This window comes from Nerophis lumbriciformis, linkage group LG09 (genome assembly GCF_033978685.3).
Source record: "Nerophis lumbriciformis linkage group LG09, RoL_Nlum_v2.1, whole genome shotgun sequence".
In the NCBI taxonomy this organism is placed as follows: domain Eukaryota; kingdom Metazoa; phylum Chordata; class Actinopteri; order Syngnathiformes; family Syngnathidae; genus Nerophis; species Nerophis lumbriciformis.
This window is the reverse complement of record NC_084556.2, coordinates 49,164,293-49,190,000: the sequence shown is the minus strand read 5'-3', so window position 1 is coordinate 49,190,000 and position 25,708 is coordinate 49,164,293. Positions and strand designations below refer to the sequence as shown.

The 25,708-nt window shown below is 39.5% G+C and overlaps 1 protein-coding gene across 1 annotated transcript in view; it reads left to right on the top strand.

Annotated features, from left to right (window-relative positions):
* Positions 1 to 13,079, top strand: part of caln2 (calneuron 2) — a 70,915-nt gene extending 57,836 nt beyond the window's left edge. The window contains exon 6 of the mRNA XM_061962982.1: positions 9,888 to 13,079. Within this exon, the coding sequence (XP_061818966.1) occupies positions 9,888 to 10,015 (128 nt within the window). The 3' untranslated portion in view covers positions 10,016 to 13,079. The remainder of the gene's footprint in view (positions 1 to 9,887) is intronic.
* Positions 13,080 to 25,708: the final 12,629 nt, after the last annotated feature.

The following is a 25,708-nucleotide window of genomic DNA, read 5'->3' as shown; positions in this document are numbered from 1 at the left end:
GTGAGGATGAGATGTCGTGCAAGTGTAATGTCCCGAAATTGTCAAAGCATTGCCTTCCAAGTGAATTATGAATGTTCAGACGTCTGGTGCGTCTTTGTGTAGGGAATCAAGCAGAAGAGTTACACACAATCCTTTCAACCTCAGACAATTAGTCACTGAAGACAATCTTGCTCCTGATTGTGCGTCTCTGCTTGTGTTTGTTGCTCTCATCACGTCAGGGAGGAGGAGGACGTCAAATGTTGTGTTGCTCACAACTTGTCTGAAATATTCATGTAGTCAAAGTGGCAAAGACCTGTCAAGCAGCACAGGACACACACGTGAGGACACACACAAGGAGAAACATGGAAACACAATGAACAAGACACATGAGGACGCACAAAGGCACGCAATAAATGAGACACACAAGGACGCACAATGAATGACACTCAAAAGTAGACACGCGAGAACTCACACAAGCACTGAGACACATTTAGACACACAATGAATGGGACGTATTAAGTCACACACAATGAAACACACAAAGAATGAGACACACAATTAATAAGACCCATTAAGACACACAATGAATGAGACACACAAGGACAAACAATGAACAAGCTGCATGAAGACACACACAATGAATGAGACACAATAAGAACACATAATGAATGACACACACGAGGATACACAAATGTAGACACACAAGGACTCACACAATGAGTGAGACACATTTAGACGCACAATGAGTGAGACACACAATGAGACACACAAAGAATCAGACACACAAGGACACTTAATGAATGAGACACAATAAAACACAGACAGTGAATGAGACACAAAAGGACACACACGGACACACAAAGACACACAAGAACACACAATGAATAAGACACACAATAAATGAGACACAATATTAAGACACACAATGAATGAGACACAATAAGACACACACAATGAGACACACTAAGACACACAGTGAATGAGACACACAAGGACACACAATGAATGAGACACATTAAGACACACAATGAATGAGCCACAATAAGACACACACAATGAATGAGACACACAAGGACCCACAATTAATGAGACACAATAAGACACACATAATGAGACACAATAAATGAGATGCATTAAGACGCACACAATGAATGAGACGCATTAAGACGCACACAATGAATGACACACACAATGAATGACACACACAATGAATGACACAATAAGACACACACAATGAATGAGACATATTAAGACACACAATGAATGAGACACAATTTGACACACAATGAGACACAATAAGGCACACACAAGGACACACAAAGAATGAGACACAATAAGAGACACAATAAGACACACACAATGAATGAGCCACAATAAGACACACACAATGAATGAGACACACAAGGACCCACAATTAATGAGACACAATAAGACACACATAATGAGACACAATAAATGAGATGCATTAAGACGCACACAATGAATGAGACGCATTAAGACGCACACAATGAATGACACACACAATGAATGACACACACAATGAATGACACAATAAGACACACACAATGAATGAGACATATTAAGACACACAATGAATGAGACACAATTTGACACACAATGAGACACAATAAGGCACACACAAGGACACACAAAGAATGAGACACAATAAGAGACACAATAAGACACACACAATGAATGAGACACAGTAAGACACACACTATGAATGAGACAGACAAGCACACACAATGAATGAGAAACAATAAGACACACAATGACACATACAATGAATGAAACACAATAAGAGACACGCGATGAATGAAACACAATAAGACACACACAATGAATGAGACACACACACTGAATGAGACACGATAAGACACACACAATGAATGAGGCACAATAAGACACACACAATGAATGAGACACATTTAGACACACAATGAATGGGACGCATTAAGTCACACACAATGAGACACACAAAGAATGAGACACACAAGGACACACAATTAATGAGACCCATTAAGACACACACAATGAATGAGACACACAAGGACAAACAATGAACAAGCTGCATGAAGACACACACAATGAATGAGACACAATAAGAACACATAATGAATGACACACACAAGGATACACAAATGTAGACACACGAGGACTCACACAATGAGTGAGACACATTTAGACGCACAATGAGTGAGACACACAATGAGACACACAAAGAATCAGACACACAAGGACACTTAATGAATGAGACACAATAAGACACAGACAGTGAATTGAGACACAAAAGGACACACAATGAATAAGAGACACAATAACACACACAATGAGACACATTAAGACACACAATAAATGAGACACAATAAGACACACACAATGAGACACACAAAGACACACAGTGAATGAGACACACAAGGACACACAACGAATGAGACACCATAGGACACACACAATGAATGAGACACACAAGGACCCACAATGAATGAGATACAATAAGACACACATAATGAGACACAATAAATTAAACACATTAAGACGCACACAATGAATGACACACAATAAGACACACACAATGAATGAGACAGATTAAGACACAATGGATGAGACGCATTAAGACACACACAATGAATGAGACACAATTTGACTCACAATAAGGCACACACAAGGACACACAATTAATGAGACACAAGAAGACACACACAATGAATGAGACACAATAAGACACACACAATGAATGAGGCACAATAAGACACACACAATGAATGAGACAGACGAGGACACACAATGAATGAGACGCATTAAGACACACACAATGAATGAGACACAATAAGACACACACAATGAATGAGACACAATAAGACACACACAATGAATGAGACACAGTAAGACACACACAATGAATGAGACAGACAAGGACACACAATGAATGAGACAGACAAGGACACACAATGAATGAGACACAATAAGACACACACAATGAGACACACCATGAATGAAACACAATAAGACACACACAATGAATGAGACAGACAAGGACACACAATGAATGAGACACAATAGGACACACACGATGACACATTCAATGAATGAGACACAATAAGACACATACAATGACACATACAATGAATGAAACACAATAAGAGACACACAATAAATGAGACACAATAAGACACACACAATGAGACACACCATGAATGAAACACAATAAGACACACACAATGAATGAGACATGATAAGACACACACAATGAATGAGACACACAATGAATGAGACACACAATGAATGAGACACAATAAGACACACACAATGAATGAGACACAATATGACACACAATGAATGAGACACAATAAGACACACACAATGAATGAGACACACAATGAATGAGACACAATATGACACACAATGAATGAGACACACAATGAATGAGACACAATAAGACACACACAATGAATGAGACACACAATGAATGAGACACAATATGACACACAATGAATGAGACACACAATGAATGAGACACAATATGACACACAATGAATGAGACACACAATGAATGAGACACAATAAGACACACACAATGAATGAGACACACAATGAATGAGACACAATATGACACACAATGAATGAGACACACAATGAATGAGACACAATAAGACACACACAATGAGACATACAATGAATGAGGCACAATAAGACAAACACAATGAATGAGACACAATAAATGAGACACACAATGAATGAAACACAATAAGACACACATTATGAATGAGACACACACAATGAATGAGACACACAATGAATGAAACACAATAAGACACACATAATGAATGAGACACACACTATGAATGAGACACACAATGAATGAAACACAATAAGACACACATAATGAATGAGACACACACAATGAATGAGACACACAATGAATGAGACACACACAATGAATGAGACACACAATGAATGAGACACACACAATGAATGACACACAATGAGTGAGACACACAATGAATGAGACACACACAATGAATGACACACAATGAGTGAGACACACAATGAATGAGACACACACAATGAATGACACACAATGAATGACACACAATGAGTGAGACACACAATGAATGAGACACACACAATGAATGACACACAATGAATGACACACAATGAGTGAGACACACAATGAATGAGACACACACAATGAATGACACACAATGAATGAGACACACACAATGAATGACACACAATGAATGAGACACATGAGGGATGATGAAAGTGATTGTCATGTTCTGGATCAGGTTCTTGTTGTGAGTCAAAAGTCTGAGAAGTCTTCATAATGCGTCTTTCACTTTCACTTTCACTTTCACTTTGTCTGTCTCCTTCGATTCCCAAGTCAGGAGCAGTTTGACTTATTGATGATGTCACAGACCGGAAGGACACGCCAGTGTCTTCTCTAGCGAGGGGCGGGGCTTATCACATCACATGACCATTCTCTGTTTCATCTTGCTAGGAGTCCTGTGCTAACTGTCCTGGTGGTTCAATGACATCATCTTGCTAGGAGTCCTGTGTTAATTGTCCTGGTGTTTCAATGACATCATCTTGCTAGGAGTCCTGTGTTAATTGTCCTGGTGTTTCAATGACATCATCTTGCTAGGAGTCCTGTGCTAATTGTCCTGGTGTTTCAATGACATCATCTTGCTAGGAGTCCTGTGCTAATTGTCCTGGTGTTTCAATGACATCATCTTGCTAGGAGTCCTGTGCTAATTGTCCTGGTGTTTCAATGACATCATCTTGCTAGGAGTCCTGTGTTAATTGTCCTGGTGTTTCAATGACATCATCTTGCTAGGAGTCCTGTGTTAATTGTCCTGGTGTTTCAATGACATCATCTTGCTAGGAGTCCTGTGCTAACTGTCCTGGTGTTTCAATGACATCATCTTGCTAGGAGTCCTGTGTTAACTGTCCTGGTGTTTCAATGACATCATCTTGCTAGGAGTCCTGTGTTAATTGTCCTGGTGTTTCAATGACATCATCTTGCTAGGAGTCCTGTGCTAACTGTCCTGGTGTTTCAATGACATCATCTAGCTAGGAGTCCTGTGTTAATTGTCCTGGTGTTTCAATGACATCATCTTGCTAGGAGTCCTGTGTTAATTGTCCTGGTGTTTCAATGACATCATCTTGCTAGGAGTCCTGTGTTAATTGTCCTGGTGTTTCAATGACATCATCTAGCTAGGAGTCCTGTACTAACTGTCCTGGTGTTTCAATGACATCATCTTGCTAGGAGTCCTGTGTTAATTGTCCTGGTGTTTCAATGACATCATCTTGCTAGGAGTCCTGTGTTAATTGTCCTGGTGTTTCAATGACATCATCTTGCTAGGAGTCCTGTGTTAATTGTCCTGGTGTTTCAATGACATCATCTTGCTAGGAGTCCTGTGTTAATTGTCCTGGTGTTTCAATGACATCATCTTGCTAGGAGTCCTGTGTTAATTGTCCTGGTGTTTCAATGACATCATCTTGCTAGGAATCCTGTGCTAATTGTCCTGGTGTTTCAATGACATCATCTTGCGAGGAGTCCTGTGTTAATTGTCCTGGTGTTTCAATGACATCATCTTGCTAGGAGTCCTGTGTTAACTGTCCTGGTGTTTCAATGACATCATCTTGCTAGGATTCCTGTGCTAACTGTCCTGGTGTTTCAATGACACCATCTTGCTAGGGGTCCTGTGTTAACTGTCCTGGTGTTTCAATGACATCATCTTGCTAGGAGTCCTGTGTTAATTGTCCTGGTGTTTCAATGACATCATCTTGCTAGGAGTCCTGTGTTAATTGTCCTGGTGTTTCAATGACATCATCTTGCTAGGAGTCCTGTTAATTGTCCTGGTGTTTCAATGACATCATCTTGCTAGGAGTCCTGTGCTAATTGTCCTGGTGTTTCAATGACATCATCTTGCTAGGAGTCCTGTGTTAATTGTCCTGGTGTTTCAATGACATCATCTTGCTAGGAGTCCTGTGTTAATTGTCCTGGTGTTTCAATGACATCATCTTGCTAGGAGTCCTGTGTTAATTGTCCTGGTGTTTCAATGACATCATCTTGCTAGGAGTCCTGTGTTAATTGTCCTGGTGTTTCAATGACATCATCTTGCTAGGAGTCCTGTGCTAACTGTCCTGGTGTTTCAATGACATCATCTTGCTAGGAGTCCTGTGCTAATTGTCCTGGTGTTTCAATGACATCATCTTGCTAGGAGTCCTGTGCTAATTGTCCTGGTGTTTCAATGACATCATCTTGCTAGGAGTCCTGTGTTAATTGTCCTGGTGTTTCAATGACATCATCTTGCTAGGAGTCCTGTGCTAACTGTCCTGGTGTTTCAATGACATCATCTTGCTAGGAGTCCTGTGTTAATTGTCCTGGTGTTTCAATGACATCATCTTGCTAGGAGTCCTGTGTTAATTGTCCTGGTGTTTCAATGACATCATCTTGCTAGGAGTCCTGTGTTAATTGTCCTGGTGTTTCAATGACATCATCTTGCTAGGAGTCCTGTGTTAATTGTCCTGGTGTTTCAATGACATCATCTTGCTAGGAGTCCTGTGTTAATTGTCCTGGTGTTTCAATGACATCATCTTGCTAGGAGTCCTGTGCTAACTGTCCTGGTGTTTCAATGACATCATCTTGCTAGGAGTCCTGTGCTAATTGTCCTGGTGTTTCAATGACATCATCTTGCTAGGAGTCCTGTGCTAATTGTCCTGGTGTTTCAATGACATCATCTTGCTAGGAGTCCTGTGTTAATTGTCCTGGTGTTTCAATGACATCATCTTGCTAGGAGTCCTGTGCTAACTGTCCTGGTGTTTCAATGACATCATCTTGCTAGGAGTCCTGTGTTAATTGTCCTGGTGTTTCAATGACATCATCTTGCTAGGAGTCCTGTGTTAATTGTCCTGGTGTTTCAATGACATCATCTTGCTAGGAGTCCTGTGTTAATTGTCCTGGTGTTTCAATGACATCATCTTGCTAGGAGTCCTGTGTTAATTGTCCTGGTGTTTCAATGACATCATCTTGCTAGGAGTCCTGTGTTAATTGTCCTGGTGTTTCAATGACATCATCTTGCTAGGAGTCCTGTGTTAATTGTCCTGGTGTTTCAATGACATCATCTTGCTAGGAGTCCTGTGTTAATTGTCCTGGTGTTTCAATGACATCATCTTGCTAGGAGTCCTGTGCTAACTGTCCTGGTGTTTCAATGACATCATCTTGCTAGGAGTCCTGTGCTAATTGTCCTGGTGTTTCAATGACATCATCTTGCTAGGAGTCCTGTGCTAATTGTCCTGGTGTTTCAATGACATCATCTTGCTAGGAGTCCTGTGTTAATTGTCCTGGTGTTTCAATGACATCATCTTGCTAGGAGTCCTGTGCTAACTGTCCTGGTGTTTCAATGACATCATCTTGCTAGGAGTCCTGTGCTAATTGTCCTGGTGTTTCAATGACATCATCTTGCTAGGAGTCCTGTGTTAATTGTCCTGGTGTTTCAATGACATCATCTTGCTAGGAGTCCTGTATTAATTGTCCTGGTGTTTCAATGACATCATCTTGCTAGGAGTCCTGTGTTAACTGTCCTGGTGTTTCAATGACATCATCTTGCTAGGAGTCCTGTGTTAATTGTCCTGGTGTTTCAATGACATCATCTTGCTAGGAGTCCTGTGTTAATTGTCCTGGTGTTTCAATGACATCATCTTGCTAGGAGTCCTGTGTTAATTGTCCTGGTGTTTCAATGACATCATCTTGCTAGGAGTCCTGTGTTAATTGTCCTGGTGTTTCAATGACATCATCTTGCTAGGAGTCCTGTGCTAACTGTCCTGGTGTTTCAATGACATCATCTTGCGAGGAGTCCTGTGTTAATTGTCCTGGTGTTTCAATGACATCATCTTGCTAGGAGTCCTGTGTTAATTGTCCTGGTGTTTCAATGACATCATCTTGCTAGGAGTCCTGTGTTAATTGTCCTGGTGTTTCAATGACATCATCTTGCTAGGAGTCCTGTGTTAACTGTCCTGGTGTTTCAATGACATCATCTTGCTAGGAGTCCTGTGCTAACTGTCCTGGTGTTTCAATGACATCATCTTGCGAGGAGTCCTGTGCTAATTGTCCTGGTGTTTCAATGACATCATCTTGCTAGGAGTCCTGTGTTAATTGTCCTGGTGTTTCAATGACATCATCTTGCTAGGAGTCCTGTGTTAATTGTCCTGGTGTTTCAATGACATCATCTTGCTAGGAGTCCTGTGCTAATTGTCCTGGTGTTTCAATGACATCATCTTGCTAGGAGTCCTGTGTTAACTGTCCTGGTGTTTCAATGACATCATCTTGCTAGGAGTCCTGTGCTAACTGTCCTGGTGTTTCAATGACATCATCTTGCTAGGAGTCCTGTGCTAATTGTCCTGGTGTTTCAATGACATCATCTTGCTAGGAGTCCTGTGTTAATTGTCCTGGTGTTTCAATGACATCATCTTGCTAGGAGTCCTGTGCTAACTGTCCTGGTGTTTCAATGACATCATCTTGCTAGGAGTCCTGTGCTAATTGTCCTGGTGTTTCAATGACATCATCTTGCTAGGAGTCCTGTGTTAACTGTCCTGGTGTTTCAATGACATCATCTTGCTAGGAGTCCTGTGTTAATTGTCCTGGTGTTTCAATGACATCATCTTGCTAGGAGTCCTGTGTTAATTGTCCTGGTGTTTCAATGACATCATCTTGCTAGGAGTCCTGTGTTAATTGTCCTGGTGTTTCAATGACATCATCTTGCTAGGAGTCCTGTGCTAACTGTCCTGGTGTTTCAATGACATCATCTTGCTAGGAGTCCTGTGCTAATTGTCCTGGTGTTTCAATGACATCATCTTGCTAGGAGTCCTGTGTTAACTGTCCTGGTGTTTCAATGACATCATCTTGCTAGGAGTCCTGTGTTAATTGTCCTGGTGTTTCAATGACATCATCTTGCTAGGAGTCCTGTGTTAATTGTCCTGGTGTTTCAATGACATCATCTTGCTAGGAGTCCTGTGCTAACTGTCCTGGTGTTTCGATGACATCATCTTGCTAGGAGTCCTGTGTTAATTGTCCTGGTGTTTCGATGACATCATCTTGCTAGGAGTCCTGTGTTAATTGTCCTGGTGTTTCAATGACATCATCTTGCTAGGAGTCCTGTGCTAACTGTCCTGGTGTTTCAATGACATCATCTTGCTAGGAGTCCTGTGCTAACTGTCCTGGTGTTTCAATGACATCATCTTGCTAGGAGTCCTCTGCTAACTGTCCTGGTGTTTCAATGACATCATCTTGCTAGGGGTCCTGTGCTAACTCTCCTGGTGTTTCAATGACATCATCTTGCTAGGAGTCCTGTGTTAATTGTCCTGGTGTTTCAATGACATCATCTTGCTAGGAGTCCTGTGTTAATTGTCCTGGTGTTTCAATGACATCATCTTGCTAGGAGTCCTGTGTTAACTGTCCTGGTGTTTCAATGACATCATCTTGCTCGGAGTCCTGTGCTAATTGTCCTGGTGTTTCAATGACATCATCTTGCTAGGAGTCCTGTGTTAACTGTCCTGGTGTTTCAATGACATCATCTTGCTAGGAGTCCTGTGTTAATTGTCCTGGTGTTTCAATGACATCATCTTGCTCGGAGTCCTGTGCTAACTGTCCTGGTGTTTCAATGACATCATCTTGCTAGGAGTCCTGTGTTAATTGTCCTGGTGTTTCAATGACATCATCTTGCTAGGAGTCCTGTGTTAATTGTCCTGGTGTTTCAATGACATCATCTTGCTAGGAGTCCTCTGCTAACTGTCCTGGTGTTTCAATGACATCATCTTGCTAGGAGTCCTGTGCTAACTGTCCTGGTGTTTCAATGACATCATCTTGCTAGGGGTCCTGTACTAACTGTCCTGGTGTCCCACAGTGCATCCCAAGAAGAAGAATCGTCAGACGTGCGTCAGGAAAAGTCTCATCTGCGCCTTCGCCATGGCGTTCATCATCAGCGTCATGCTGATTGCAGCCAATCAGATGCTGCGCAACGGCATGGAGTAAACTTGCGAGCACTGAGACACGTGGACCTCACTGATGGACCTGGATGGGACCGTGAAGAACCGAGATGGACCACGATGGAGACTGTTGAACCACCTTAGACTGTAATAGACCATGATGGACCGTGATGGACCTTGATGCACCATGATTGACCTTAATGGACTGTAATGGATCATGATGGTCCATGATGGACCTTGATGGACCGTGATGGACCTTGATAGACTTTCATAGACAGTGATGGACCATGATAGACCAATATGGACCTTGTTGGATCGTGATGGACCGTGATTGACCACGATGGACGTTGATGGACCATGATGAACCCTGAGAGACCGTGATGGACCTTGATAGACTTTCATAGACAGTGATGGACCATGATAGACCAATATGGACCTTGTTGGATCGTGATGGGCCGTGATTGACCACGATGGACGTTGATGGACCATGATGAACCCTGAGAGACCGTGATGGACCTTGATGCACCATGATGGACCATGATAAACCATGAAGGACCATGATGCACCATGATGCACAATGATCAATTAAGATGGACCATGATACACCATGATGGACCATGATGGACCATGAAGGACTACGATGCACCATGATGGACCGTGATAAACCATGATGGACCATGAAGGACTATGATGGACCATGAAGGACTATGATGCACCATGATGGACCATGAAAGACCATGAAAGACCATGATCAAGCTCGATGGATAATGAAGGACCATGGAAGGCCGTGAAGGTTTATAAAGGACCATGATGGACCATGATAAACCATGATAGACCATGAAGGACCATTATGCACTATGCTAGATTATAAAGGACCATGATGGACCTTGATGTACCATGATGGACCATAAGGGACCAGGATGGACCTTGATGAATGCTGAGGGACCTTGATGGACCATGATAAACCATGATGGATCATGAAGGACCATAATGGAGCATGATCGACTGTGTTGGATAATGAAGGACCATGAAGGACCATGATGGACCATGATGGACTATGATGGATCATGAAGGGCCATGATGGAGCATGATCGACTGTGTTGGATAATGAAGGACCATGAAGGACCATGATGGACCATGATGGACTACGAAGGACCATGAAGGAGCATGATGGACCGTGATGTACCATAAGGGACCATGATGGACCTTGATGAATCCTGAGGGACCTTGATGGACCATCATAAACCATGAAGAACCATGATGGATAATGAAGGACCATGATGGAGCATGATCGACTGTGATGGATAATGAAGGACCATGAAAGGCCGTGAAGGTTAATAAAGGACCATGATGGACCCTAACAGACCATGATGGACCCTAATAGACCATGATGGACCCTAATAGACCATGATGGACCCTAATAGACCATGATGGACCTTAATAGACCATGATGGACCCTAACAGACCATGATGGACCTTAATAGACCATGATGGACCCTAATAGACCATGATGGACCCTAACAGACCATGATGGACCTTAATAGACCATGATGGACCCTAACAGACCATGATGGACCTTAATAGACCATGATGGACCCTAACAGACCATGATGGACCTTAATAGACCACGATGGATCCAAGCACGTCTGTGAACAACCTTTGTGCTGCTATGAAGTTCAGTTTGAGGAGCAGAAGAAGAGATGTTTTTCTGAAGATGTCACATTTCAACTAACTGGACTCTCTGAGAACTTTCTAAACTAAAATACTTGGATTTTTATTTTGCTGACGACCCTTTAAATTACTTTTCTATTTATTGACAACACTGATCAGGTGCTTGGAGCCATTCCTCATCTTCTTGTCTGTGAACACACTCACTCCTCCTACCAGGAGCACAACACCTCCTGCACTGTGGGAGGAGATGCAGCAGGGGAAGGAGAGGAAGAAGGAAAAGAAAGAGGAGAAGAACAAGGTGAAGGAGGAGAAGGAGAAGAAGATGGAGTAAAAGAAGAAAAAGGAAGAGGTGAATAAGAAGAACGAGAAGAAGGAGGAAAAGAAGATGGAGTAGGAGAAGGAGAAGAAGGCGAAGGAGGAAAAGAAGAAGATGGAGAAGGGGAAGAAGGGAAAGGAGAGGAAGAAGGAAGAAAAGAAGGAGAAGATGGAGGAAAAGGAAGAAAAGGAAGAGGAGAAGAAAGAGAGGAAGGAGGAAAATAAGATTGAGAAGGAGAATAAGGTGAAGGAGGAGAAGAAGATGGAGGAAAAGAAAGAGAAGAAGGAAAAGAACGAGAAGGAGGAAAAGAAGAAGGAGTAGAAGATGGAGTAAAAGAAGGAAAAGGAAGAGGAGAAGAAGTAGAAGAAGAAGGAGGAGATAAAGGAAAAGAAGATTGAGTAAAAGAAGGAAGAAGAAGATGGAGTAAAAGAAGGAAAAGGAAGAGGAGCAGAAAAAGAAGAATGAGAGGAAGGAGGAAACTAAGATGGAGAAGGAGAATAAGGTGAAGGAGAAGAAGATGGAGTAAAAGAAGGAATAGAAAGAGCAGGAGAAGGAAAAGAACAAGAAGGAGGAAAAGAAGAAGGAGAAGAAGATGGAGTAAAAGAAAGAAAAGGGAGAAGAGAAGAAGGAGAAAAGGAAGGAGAACGAGAAGATAAAGGAAAAGAAGATGGAGTAAAAGAAGAAAGAAGAAGATGGAGTAAAAGAAGGAAAAGGAAGAGGAGAAGAAAAAGAACGAGAGGAAGGAGAGAAATAAGATGGAGAAGGAGAATAAGGTGAAGGAGGAGAAGAAAATGGAAAAGGAGAATAAAATGAAGGAGGAGAAGAATATAGAGAAGGAGGAGAAGGTGGAGTAAAAGAAGGAAAAGAAAGAGGAGGAAAAGAAGAAGGAGAAGAGGGTGGAGTAAAAGAAGGAAAAGGAAGAGAAGAAGAAGAAGAAGAAGAAGGAGGAGGAGAAAAGGAAGGAGAAGGAGGAGATAAAGGAAAAGAAAATGGAGTAAAAGAAGGAAGAAGAAGATGGAGTAAAAGAAGGAAAAGGAAGAGGAGAAGAAAAAGAACAAGAAGGAGAAAAAGAAGAAGGAGAAGAAGATGGAGTAAAAGAAAGAAAAGGGAGAAGAGAAGAAGGAGAAAAGGAAGGAGAACGAGAAGATAAAGGAAAAGAAGATGGAGTAAAAGAAGGAAGAAGAAGATGGAGTAAAAGAAGGAAAAGGAAGAGGAGAAGAAAAAGAAGAACGAGAGGAAGGAGGGAAATAAGATGGAGAAGGAGAATAAGGTGAAGGAGGAGAAGAAGATGGAGAAGGAGAATAAAATGAAGGAGGAGAAGAATATAGAGAAGGAGGAGAAGGTGGAGTAAAAGCAGGAAAAGAAAGAGGAGGAAAGGAAGAAGGAGAAGAGGGTGGAGTAAAAGAAGGAAAAGGAAGAGGAGAAGAAGAAGAAGAAGAAGAAGAAGAAGGAGGAGGAGGAGAAAAGGAAGGAGAAGGAGGAGATAAAGGAAAAGAAAATGGAGTAAAAGAAGGAAGAAGAAGATGGAGTAAAAGAAGGAAAAGGAAGAGGAGAAGAAAAAGAAGAACAAGAGGGAGGAGGAAAATAAGATGGAGAAGGAGAATAAGATGAAGGAGGAGAAGAAGATTGAGTAAAAGAAGGAAAATAAAGAGAAGAAGGAAAAGAATGAGGAGGAAAAGAAGAAGGAGAAGAAGATGGAGTAAAAGAAGGAAAAGGAAGAGGAGAAGAAAAAGAAGAAGGAGGAGATAAAGGAAAAGAAGATGGAGTAAAAGAAGGAAGAAGAAGATGGAGTAAAAGAAGGAAAAGGAAGAGGAGAAGAAAAAGAAGAACGAGAGGTAGGAGGAAAATAAGATGGAGAAGGAGAATAAGGTGAAGGAGGAGAAGAAGATTGAGTAAAACAAGGAAAAGAAAGAGGAGAAGAAGGAAAAGAACAAGAAGGAGGAGAACAAGAAGAAGGAGAAGAAGATGGAGTAAAAGAAGGAAGAGGAGGAGAAGGAGGAGGAGAAAAGGAAGGAGAAGGAAGAGATAAAGAAAAAGAAGATGGAGTAAAAAGGAAGAAGATGGAGTAAAAGAAGGAAGAGGAGAAGAAAAAGAAGATGAAGAATGAGGAGGAGGAGATGAAGAAAAGAGAAGGAGTAGAAGAAGAAGGTCAAGAAGAAAAGGGTTGAGGAGGAGGAGAAGAAGATGGAGTAGAAGAATAAGAATGAGGAGGAGGAGAAGGACAATAAGAAAAGAGAGGAGGAAAAGGAGAAGAAGAAGAAAGAAAATGAGAAGAATGTACAGTATAGAAGAAAAAGGAGAGGAAGGAGGGAGAATAAGATGGAGTAAAAGACGGAGGAGAAGAAGATGGAGAACAAGGAGAAGAAGACAAAGGACAAGAAGAAAGGGGAGGAGGAGGAGAAAAATAAAATGAGAAGAAGATGGAATATTGAAGAAGAAAAAGGACAAGGAGGAGGAGGAGAAGATGATGTAGAAGGAGGTGACTGAGGAGAAGAAGATGGAGTAGAAAGAAGGAGAAGAAGATGGAGAAGGAGAAGGAGGAGAAGGATAAGAAGACGAAAGACAAGAAAGGTGACGAGCAGAAGAAGGAAAAGAAGGAAGAGTTGACTGAGGAGAAGAAGATGGAGTAGAAAGAAGAAGGAAAAGAAAATGGAGTAAAGAAGGAGAAAAAGGAGAGGAAGAAGAAGGTGACTGAGGAGAAGAAAATGGAGGAGAAGAAGATGGAGGAGAAGGAGTGTGTGACAGTAAAAGGAGGACAAAGGCGCTGTTGCATGCTGGGAAAAGCTGAGATTGTCATTCCAGCAGCGTGCTGTATGTAGGTCACTAACACTTCTGTACTGTAAATATGATATTTATACATGATATTTACACACCTATCTATGACGTCATCCTATGTAGCCACACTGAATGTATGAAGAAGGCCAGGCGTCAAGTAGACACTTCCCCGGGAGGAGGCTGCCCCCTTATGGCCTGTGGGAGAACTGCAGAAGAAAAAATCCTTTTTGTGAAACCTCCCAAGTGGAACACAACTTCTGAGTTCTGGAAATAATGTAAATATGAATAAAACACACATGCACCCACATTTTAAATGTCATTCAAGTGTAAAAAGAAGGTAACAGAGAGGAGACAGGGGAGTGATACTGCCCCCTGGTGGTGTTTTGTACGTTACAAAAAAATGATGTCTGACTTTAGAAGCAAATTTGGAGTTCAACCAAAACGTTAAAAAAAAAATCAGTAAGTTACGAAATATTTATTATTTTAATATTATTACACTTTCTAGGGTTACCATCACATTTCATATTGTTGTTACCCTTCTGAGGGGAATTAAAAAAAACACATCCTCAGACATGAATAGGTTTTGTTCGACTTTAGAATTTTTTTGTTCTGCCTGGAATATTTCGGTTGTACTCCCAAATTGTTTTACTAGAACAGTAAATTAAAATATTTCAGATTCTATGGTTATCATCACATTCCATATCATTGCTACTCAAACAAAAACGAATCAGACATAAAGAAGTCTTGTTTGGCTTTTGAAGTTGTTGTTTTTCTCCTTTGAACTCCGATGTTTTCCAAGAACGTTACAGATTCTATGGTTATCATCACATCATATGTTTGGTATCGTTGTTACCCTTCTGAGGGGGAATCTCTAAAACCAAATCAGACATAATGGAGTTTTGTTTGACTTTTGAAGTCAAGGAAATACGTTTATTTCGGTCAATCAACCATTTTTGTGTGATCAGTTTAACACTACAGATTATACACATTTACACACAAAAATAAAATAAAAACAATGACCAAAAAAGGAATAGGCTGAAGCCAAAGCTTATATTTGCCTATCCTATACCTTCACTGAAAATTAGATTACCTGGAACATCAACGTTAAAAAAAAAAAAATCAATGGGATGAAAGTAATTGTTACTATATTTTATAATTTTCAGTTATTTCACCTTTTCAAGGCTTTCTTAAACCTTAACAAAGAACTACACGTCTTCAACTCATCCCTGAGCTTGTTCCACCATTTAACTCCTAAAACTGAAACACATTTGTATTTTATATTCCTTCTTACTTTACCTATTTCAAAAATCAATATTCCCCGTAAATTATAGTTTTCTCCTCTCAAATTAAATAACCTAAGAATACAATTTGCAAGGCTGTTGTTCTTTACTCGAAACATAATTAGGGCCCGCATGGCCCATTGTATAAGGACTCCCAAAGGGAGTCCTTATACAATGGGACATAAGGACCTATTGAATTTCTAAGGTTTTATTATTATTATTATACCGGCCGCCTCTTTGAGCTGCAATTTGACCCACTTAACATGCTTCAAAACTCACCATATTTGACACACACGTCAGGACCTGCGAAAATTGCCTTTTGATAAAAAAAACGAACAGCAAAACTCAAAATTGCGCTCTAGCGCCCCCTAGGGAAAAAAAAAAAACTAGACTGCCTGTAATTCCCACTAGGAAGGTCGGAGAGACATGAAACAAAAACCTTTATGTAGGTGTGACTTACACCTACCTTTCATAACTGTACATCCTCGGGCAAAAATCAACAGGAAGTTGGCAATTCCCCCTTCAAGACAAAAAAGTACTAAAAACAGTAACTTTTGCCTCTTTGAGCTGTATTTTGACCCCCTTAACATGCTTCAAAACTCACCAAACTGAACACACACATCAGGACTGCCTAAAATTGTGATCTAATGAAAAAACCTAACCCCAAAACTAAAAATTGCGCTCTACCGCAATTTTTGAATAAAACGCAGAAAAAACTGCTCCTCGGAAGAAAAAAATGACATAACTGCCTGTAACTCCCACCGGGAAGGTCGGAGAGACATGAAACAAAAACCTCTATGTAGGTCTCACTTAGACATACATTTCATAAATTGACAACCCCCAGCAAAAATCAACAGGAAGTTTGCTATTCCCACTTCAAAACAAATTTTTTGTAAAAACCGGTCACCTTCCTTCAAAAACGAACTCCTCTGAGCGCGTTTGTCGTTTCGCCTTCAAACTAACACAGGAGAGAGATTGAACCCTTGTGATTACAATGACAGAAGCACTTTTTTCTAACTGCTCCGGTTTTGATTTTATGACCCTTCAAAGACCCGCTGCGCTGCTGTTTTTTTAAGATGGCTGCTTAAAAGCAGGAAGCACCAACGTGCCCACACAATGCAGACAAGGTAGGTACACTAGACAAAAGTCTTGGGACACTTCAGACTAAAAGTAGACAAAAGTATTGGGACACTTTTGACTATCACTGGACAAAAGTATTGGGACAGTTAGGACTAGCACCTGCCAAATACGCGGGCCCGACCAATGCTGCTTGCAGCTTTAATTTCCATTGTTTTTAAAAACACAATATCTGAAGATTTTAACACATTAGAACTTATAAATAATGGATTGGTAGGTTCATAGTAGCACGCTTTCTGTATTATTCTAATGACCCTTCTTTTAAGTTTAATTATTGGGTCTATGTTTGTTTTATAAAAAAATCCCCAAACTTCAACACAATATGTTAAATATGGAAAAATAAAAGAATAATATAACATATGCAGACATTTCTTATTCAGCATGTGTCTTACTTTATAAAAAATAGCAATGGATTTGGATATTTGTCCCTTTATATATTCAATATGCGGTTTCCAACATAATTTATGATCAATTATTATTCCCAAGAATTTAGTTTCATATACTCTATCAATGTCCGCTTTATTTCATTGTAATTTTGCTTCACAATTTGTCCTTGCACCACTAAACACCATAAATTTAGTTTTCTTATCATTTAATGATGTCATGTCTGTGTGATCATGTTTTTGTTTTGGTCATGTTCGGTTTTGTTTTTGGACTTTTTGTGCACTTTTGTTTTGTCACCATAGCAACCATTAGTTTTCACCTGTCACGTCACGCACCTGTTTCACGTTTTGAGTCACGCACCTGTTTTCGTTAATCATGTCTATAGTATTTAAGTTCATTGTTTTCAGTTTGTCGTTCTGACGACATCCCACATTTATGCTTCTGCACACTCTCCACACACCCTTAAGACCCTTGCTGCTCTTTTTTCATGCCGGTTCCATACCAAGTAAGTTTTTGTTTATTAAGCCACAGTTAGTGTTTTTTGTTGTTCATAGTTTCTGCCTTTGTGCAAGTATTTGTTTTCATAGCCAAGTCGTTTCTCCGCCACTGTGCGCGCTTTTCGTTTGTACTTTTTTTTGTAGTTACAGTGTTTAAATAAATCATGTATTCACCTTCACGCCACATCTGGTCCAAATCACTTGCACCTCGGGAGAACAAACCAAGCCATAGTCCTAGTCCTGACAAATGATAACTTATTAGTATCAAACCTTTTTTTTTTAGCTGATACAATTCAACCTCTATTATCCTCAACACTTCTGTCAGGTTCAAACACTGATGACATCTATTAAACAAGACAAGAGGCAAAGAATTAAACAGAGACTGAATTCAATTTGGACTCAATATTGAGGAGAGTCGTCTGTACACCCTACCCTTGTACAGTATCTCAGCACGCTCTGCCAAAAGATTGCACGCCTCCTTTTATTTTGGACCCTTCCCCGACCACCTGGCCACCGCTGTTTCCAAAGGACAAAGGTCGCAAAAAGTTCACAGAAAAGGTCGTACACAATTCACAGAAAAGGTCAGTTCAAAAAGAGTTCGTAAAATAGTTCCTGTATGTAAATTATCAAAAAACTTTCCGTTCTGAGTTCCAGTGAACAGATGAGAGCTGTCTTTTGTTCCACCAAATCAAAGGCTTGGAAAATTCCCCTGTGTACGTTAACTAGGTTATCTATTGTCATCAAGAACCTGCTCAAGCCGACACCAGGACGAGCCCAAGCCCGAGGCGTCTTTTTTGTCTTCAATGTGACCAAAAACAAGAGCTGTTTACATACCCCCCATTCCTGGTGAGACATTTGTTGTGTAAATATTGAATATCTAAATAAAGGAGGAGACGTAAACCTTTTCGTCAGAGCGTGGTGAAAGACTGTACAGAGAGTACAGTCGCCGCGTCTCTCCTCAATATTGAGTCCAAATTTAATTCTGTCTGTTTGATTCTTTGTTTCTTGTCTTGTTTAATAGATGTCATCAGTGTTTGAACCTGACAGTTCCAAAAGAGGTCCATAAAATAGTTCAAAAAGACGTTCGTAAACCAGTTCAAAAAGGGGTCGCCTGGAGGGGAGTCTGGTCCTGCTTCCTCTCCGCTTTGAAGTCCTTGGGTTAGAACAATATCTTTCTGTTGATTACCATACATGAAAGAAAATAGAACACCTTCATTTTGCTTCCCCCACCCCTACACACTGGAATTTTACGAGCCTTACTCTTGGTAGGTTTCAAAGACAGCTTTTGTCTTCTCACCAGACCCTCAACTTTAGAAACAATTATTCTAACTACTTCCTTCAAGTCTTCTCCTGAACAATATACATTTTGTATCATCTGCAAACATAATACATTTCAATTTATTAGATACTGAACAAATATCATTTAAATAAAGTATAAATAACTTAGGTCCCAATACCGAGCCTTGTGGAACCCAGCAAGTTACTCTTCTTGGCTGTGATTTAGTCTTATTAATTTACACATATTGAGATCTATTACTTAAATAACTGTTCTGAAACACTTCTTATGCCATAGTTTTCCAATTTTTGCAGAAGGAATGATGGATTGTGTCAAAAGCTTTACATAAGTCAATAAATACTCCAACGGTGTGTTGGGTTTTTTTTCAAACAGACACGAGATTCAATTTAGCTCATGAGGAAAAACGTGTGGGCTGCAACTTCGTAAAGTCTCCCACCACGCTCTGACGAGGGAGTTCCACGCTTCCACTTTTATTTGGGCCTTTTCTGGTTACATAGCATTACATTACATTACGCAGCTGCTCCTAAGGGGAGGTGGTCATAAATAGCTGTTGCATCACTGCTAGGGATGTCGATGGATTACTCCTGAACCCATTCAGATGATCATTCAGTAGCTCATGTTTGTCAATGAACTTATCAAGTCTATTTACAAATAATTTCTCAAGAATTTTTGTAAATTGAGTTAGTAGAGACACAGGTCTATAATGTGAGACCATATGTTTATCACCATTTTTATAAATTGGAATAACTGTAGCGATTTTCATTTTGTCAGGAAAAGTTCCAGTTGATAAAGATGTGTTACATATATAAGTAAACGACCTCAGGACACAATCCAAGTGACATATCCACGTTGTTACCATCGACAGATTTTTTTGTTTTTAAACTTTCTGAGTTTTTTTAACACATCACTTTCACAAACTGCACCAAGAAACATATAATTTTTAATGCCAGATACACGCATTAACTTTTTGCCGTCATTCATATTAAAATTAATATTTTTAGCCAAATTTGGACCAACATTCATGTCAGGTTCAAACACCGATGACATCTATTAGACAAGACAAGAAGCAAAGAAATCAAACAGAGACGGGATTCAATTTAGCTCATGAAGAGAAACGTCTGGGCTGTAACTTCGAACAGTCTCCCACCACGCTCTGACGAGGGGGTTCCACGCCTCCACTTTTATTTGGGCCTTTTCTGGTTACATAGCATTACATTACATTACGCAGCTGCTCCTAAGGGAAGGTGGTCATAAATAGCTGTTGCATCACTGCTAGGGATGTCGATGGATTACTCCTGAAACCCATACTGATGAGCATTCAGTAGCTCATGTTTGTCAATGAACTTATCAAGTCTATTTACAAATAATTTCTCAAGAATTTTTGTAAATTGAGTTAGTAGAGACACAGGTCTATAATTTGAGACCATATGTTATCACCATTTTTATAAATCGGAATAACTGTAGCAATTTTAATTTTGTCAGGAAAAGTTCCAGTTGATAAAGATGTATTACATATATAAGTAAACGACTTCAGGACACAATCCAAGTGACATATCCACGTTGTTACCATCGACAGATGTTTTTGTTTTTAAACTTTCTGACCACGTCTAACATCACTTTCACAAACTTTGAATTTTTAATGTCAGATACACGCATTAACTTTTTGCCGTCATTCATATTAAAATTAATATTTTCAGCCAAACTTGGGCCAACATTCATGTCAGGTTCAAACATCGATGACATCTATTAGACAATACAAGAAGCAAAGAAATCAAACAGAGACGGGATTCAATTTAGATCATGAGGAGAAACGTTTGGGCTGCAACTTCGTACAGTCTCCCACCACGCTCTGACGAGGGAGTTCCACGCCTCCACTTTTATTTGGGCCTTTTCTGGTTACATAGCATTACATTACATTACGCAGCTGCTCCTAAGGGAAGGTGGTCATAAATAGCTGTTGCATCACTGCTAGGGATGTCGATGGATTACTCCTGAAACCCATACTGATGATCATTCAGTAGCTCATGTTTGTCAATGAACTTATCAAGTCTATAATTTGAGACCATATGTTTATCACCATTTTTATAAATTGAAATAACTGTAGCGATTTTCATTTTGTCAGCAAAAGTTCCAGTTGATAAAGATGTATTACATATATAAGTAAACGACTTCAGGACACAATCCAAGTGACATATCCACGTTGTTACCATCGACAGATGTTTTTGTTTTTAAACTTTCTGACCACGTCTAACATCACTTTCACAAACTTTGAATTTTTAATGTCAGATACACGCATTAACTTTTTGCCGTCATTCATATTAAAATTAATATTTTTAGCCAAACTTGGGCCAACATTCATGTCAGGTTCAAACACCGATGACATCTATTAGACAAGACAAGAAGCAAAGAAATCAAACAGAGACGGGATTCAATTTAGATCATGAGGAGAAACGTCTGAGCTGTAACTTCGAACAGTCTCCCACCACGCTCTGACGAGGGGGTTCCACGCCTCTACTTTTATTTGGGCCTTTTCTGGTTACATAGCATTACATTACATTACGCAGCTGCTCCTAAGGGAAGGTGGTCATAAATAGCTGTTGCACTCGGTCATAAAACAGTTCAAAGAAAAGGTGCCTGGAGCGGTGTCAGGTCCTGCTTCCTCTCCGCTTTGTAGATCTCGGGTCAGGACAAGGTCTTGCTGTGGCTGTCAATAGATCAAAGAAACCGACACCTCCATGTCGCATCCCATCGCACACAGTAGAGTTTTACAAGCCTTTTGCTTGATAAGATGAAAGACTGCTTTTGTCTTCTCGCAGGGGACCTGAACTCAATGGAACACAAAGTTGTGTGATAACTTATATACAATTATTCTGACAATTCACAAAAAACTTATTGAATTCCTCAGCTATTTCTTCTATATTTTCACTAATTGAGTTGTCATCTTTTTACCAGATATGCTGTAAAATCCTTTTTGCTAGATTTTTTTTAATCATAGTATTAAGCACATTCCAAGTTTCAATGGTATTATTTTTTATGTTTATGCAGCAATTGTTCATAATTTTTTTTTTTTGCAGCTTCATGAGTCCCCCGGATTATTTTGGTTGAACTCCAAATTGTCTTACAAAAACAGTAAATTAAGAAATGCCTGATTCTATGGTTATCATCACGTTTCATTTTTGGTTTCATTGTTACCCTTCTGGGGCGGAATCTAAAAAAATAGTCAATTAAGAACGATCTGTTACGCCAGGCCATTCTTTGTTTAGTTTTGGGGTGATTTTCCTGTGTTTTTGGTTCACTTCCTTTCTCGTGCTCTTATTTTGTTCCACTTCCTGTTCGGGTTGTACTTTCCCTGCACCAGCTTCAACGCTGCCTCCTAGTGCTGGTAGCTTTACAGCGAGTGAAAAAAACACCATATTAATCACCCACAGGTGATAAAGACAGCGCTAGTTTAGGGGAAATACAACCAGAACAGGAAGTGGCACAAAATAAGAGCACAGGAAAGGAAGTGAATCAAAAACACCCCAAAACTAAACAAAGAATGACAAAATGTCTGATTCTATGGTTATCACATTTTTATATTTGGTATCATTGTCATCTTATCATCATTAATAAATAACTTTTTTTTAGTTTTAGACCTTTTTTTTCCCCGGTTGAACTCCAATTAGTTTTACAAAACAAAACAAACATTGTACCACTTTAGGAGTGTTCCACTTCGGAGGTTCCACTGTGTTACACATGAATTTTATTTTCACGATTTATAGCAGGGGTGTCAAACTCAAATACAGAGTGGACCAAAATTTAAAACTGAACAAAGCCGCGGGCTAAGGTTGAACAAATTAACCTTTTAATAGGGACCCAAACAAGTTTTGCATTGAATATTGAACAAGCAAGGCTTATATAACTTTATAGTGACATGCAAAATCGAGTTTCAAATAATAATAATAAAAAATATGAATGGCATATCAAATACAATTTAAAGCAAAATTGAATGCCTCTTTTCTATTTGCAGCCTTCTGAGGTAAATATCAACATTAACTTTTTCCACAGGCTAATAAATTTGAAAATAAAATAACATTCAGGACTTTGAACTGCTCAGTTTGCAACACACTGATCTAATCTGATGTGCCCAAGCCAGATACCTGGCCTCTTTTCTTGGATGCTAGTTCATTAATGTCGGGGCTCAGGCTTTGAGCTGAGGCAACCTTCATTATCGAACGAAGGTGTTCATCAGTCATTATATCTCGTAGTCCACCCGGACCACAGTCTTGGGGGCTTGCATTAAAGGCACTGCCTTTAACGTCCTCTACGAGCTGTCCTCACGTCCGCTTTTCGTCCATTCTAACAACGTGCCGGCCCAGTCACAACACACAAGTGAATGCAACGCATACTTGATCAACAGCGATACAGGTTACACCGAGGGTGGCCGTATAAACAACTTTAACACCGTTAGAAATATACGCCACACTGTGAATCCACACCGCTGTATATAATCGGCGGGCCAGCTCTGTTGTTAATTTGATATCGCCTCAAGGGCCAAGTGAAATTACACGGCGGGCCAGATTTGGCCCGCGGGCCAGAGTTTGACACCCATGATTTATAGCGTCAGTAACAACAAAGGGGAATGAATGAGTCCACATTACTGTAGTGTACTTCATAAAAAGCATGACGTCATCGCATTGTGCTTAAATATGCAAAGTCACGTCATCGGCCCCGCCCTCCTCGCGTCAACCAGGAGCATGCGCGGTTTCCGATCACGTGACCACACCGGTCGCGTCATGCCGCTTTGAAGCGGAGACGGAAGAGAGCAATATTTACCCAATCATCGATATTATCGATATGTACACACGTGTTGATGCAATAAATCGTTGTTTTGATAAGAAATGTCTTCTCGCTTCTGTTTACATTTGGAGTGTCAGTGGCCACATTATTAGGTACACAAGAGTTAATGAGATTAATACATAAATGCTGTCAATTTTGGATTATATCAATATTTTTCAGATGTCTTCTACTTTTTCCCCACAAATCTGTTATTTTGTTTAGTTGTTGATGTTGTTTACCAACTCAGGGAATAAGTTCTTGGACGCAGGAGGAGAAAACCAAAGGATTTGAATTAGAATTGCCTTTGTTTACTTATTTTTGTTCAAACAAGTTGACGTAACAAAAGGGAATCATTGTACTGTTTTGTTGCTATTATTACATTTAACCTATTAAATGTTGTACAAAAAATAAAAAAAATTGTTCACAAATAAGTTTGATTAAAAAAAATGGGTTTGCCTAAAATCTTTGTCCCGTTTTTTTATTTTTATATACATATATATTAATCATGATCAACAAATTGAAGACCAAAATCATAAACTGAAGTCAATATTATTTTACAAAAACCCCAAAACCAGTGAAGTTGACATGTTGTGAAATTCCTAAATAAAAACAGAATACAATGATTTGCGAATCCTTTTCAATTTATGTTCAATTGAATAGACTGCAAAGACAAGATATTTAATGTTCCAACTGAGAAACTTTTTTTTTTTTTTTTGCAAATGATCATTAACTTAGGGGGAAAAAACAGCACATTTGACGTATGTTTGACAACTTGTTTCAATTATGTGTCGGAAAACCATTTTACTTTATTATTTTACTTGTTGGGGGAAAACAGCATATTTGACGTATGTTTGACAACTTGTTTCAATTATGTGTCTGAAAACCATTTTATTTATTATTATTTGAATTATTATTTTACTTGTTGGGGGAAAAACAGCACATTTGATGTATGTTTGACAACTTGTTTCAATTATGAGTCTGAAAACCATTTTATTTAATTATTGTTATTTTACTTGTTGGGTGAAAACAGCACATTTGACGTATGTTTGACAACTTGTTTCAATTATGTGTCTGAAAACCATGTTACTTTATTATTTTAAATTATTACCTTTACTTGTTGGGGTGGGGAAGAAACAGCACTTTGACAACTTAATTCAATTATGTATCTGAAAATCATTTTGCTTTATTTTAATAATTTTACTTGTTGGGGGGAAAACAGCACATTTGACGTATGTTTGACAACTTGTTTCAATTATGTGAGCTAAAACCATTTTACTTTATTATTTTGATTATTATTTTACTTGTTGGAGGGGAAACAGCACATTTGACGTATGTTTGACAACTTGTTTCAATTATGAGTCTGAAAACCATTTTATTTATTATTATTTTAATTATTATTTTACTTGTTGGGGAAAACAGCACATTTGACGTATGTTTGACAACTTGTTTCAATTATGTGTCTGAAAACCATTTTATTATTTTAAATTATTATTTTACTTGTTGGGGGAGAAACAGCACTTCTGATGTATGTTGGACAACTTGCTTCAATTATATGTCTGAAAAT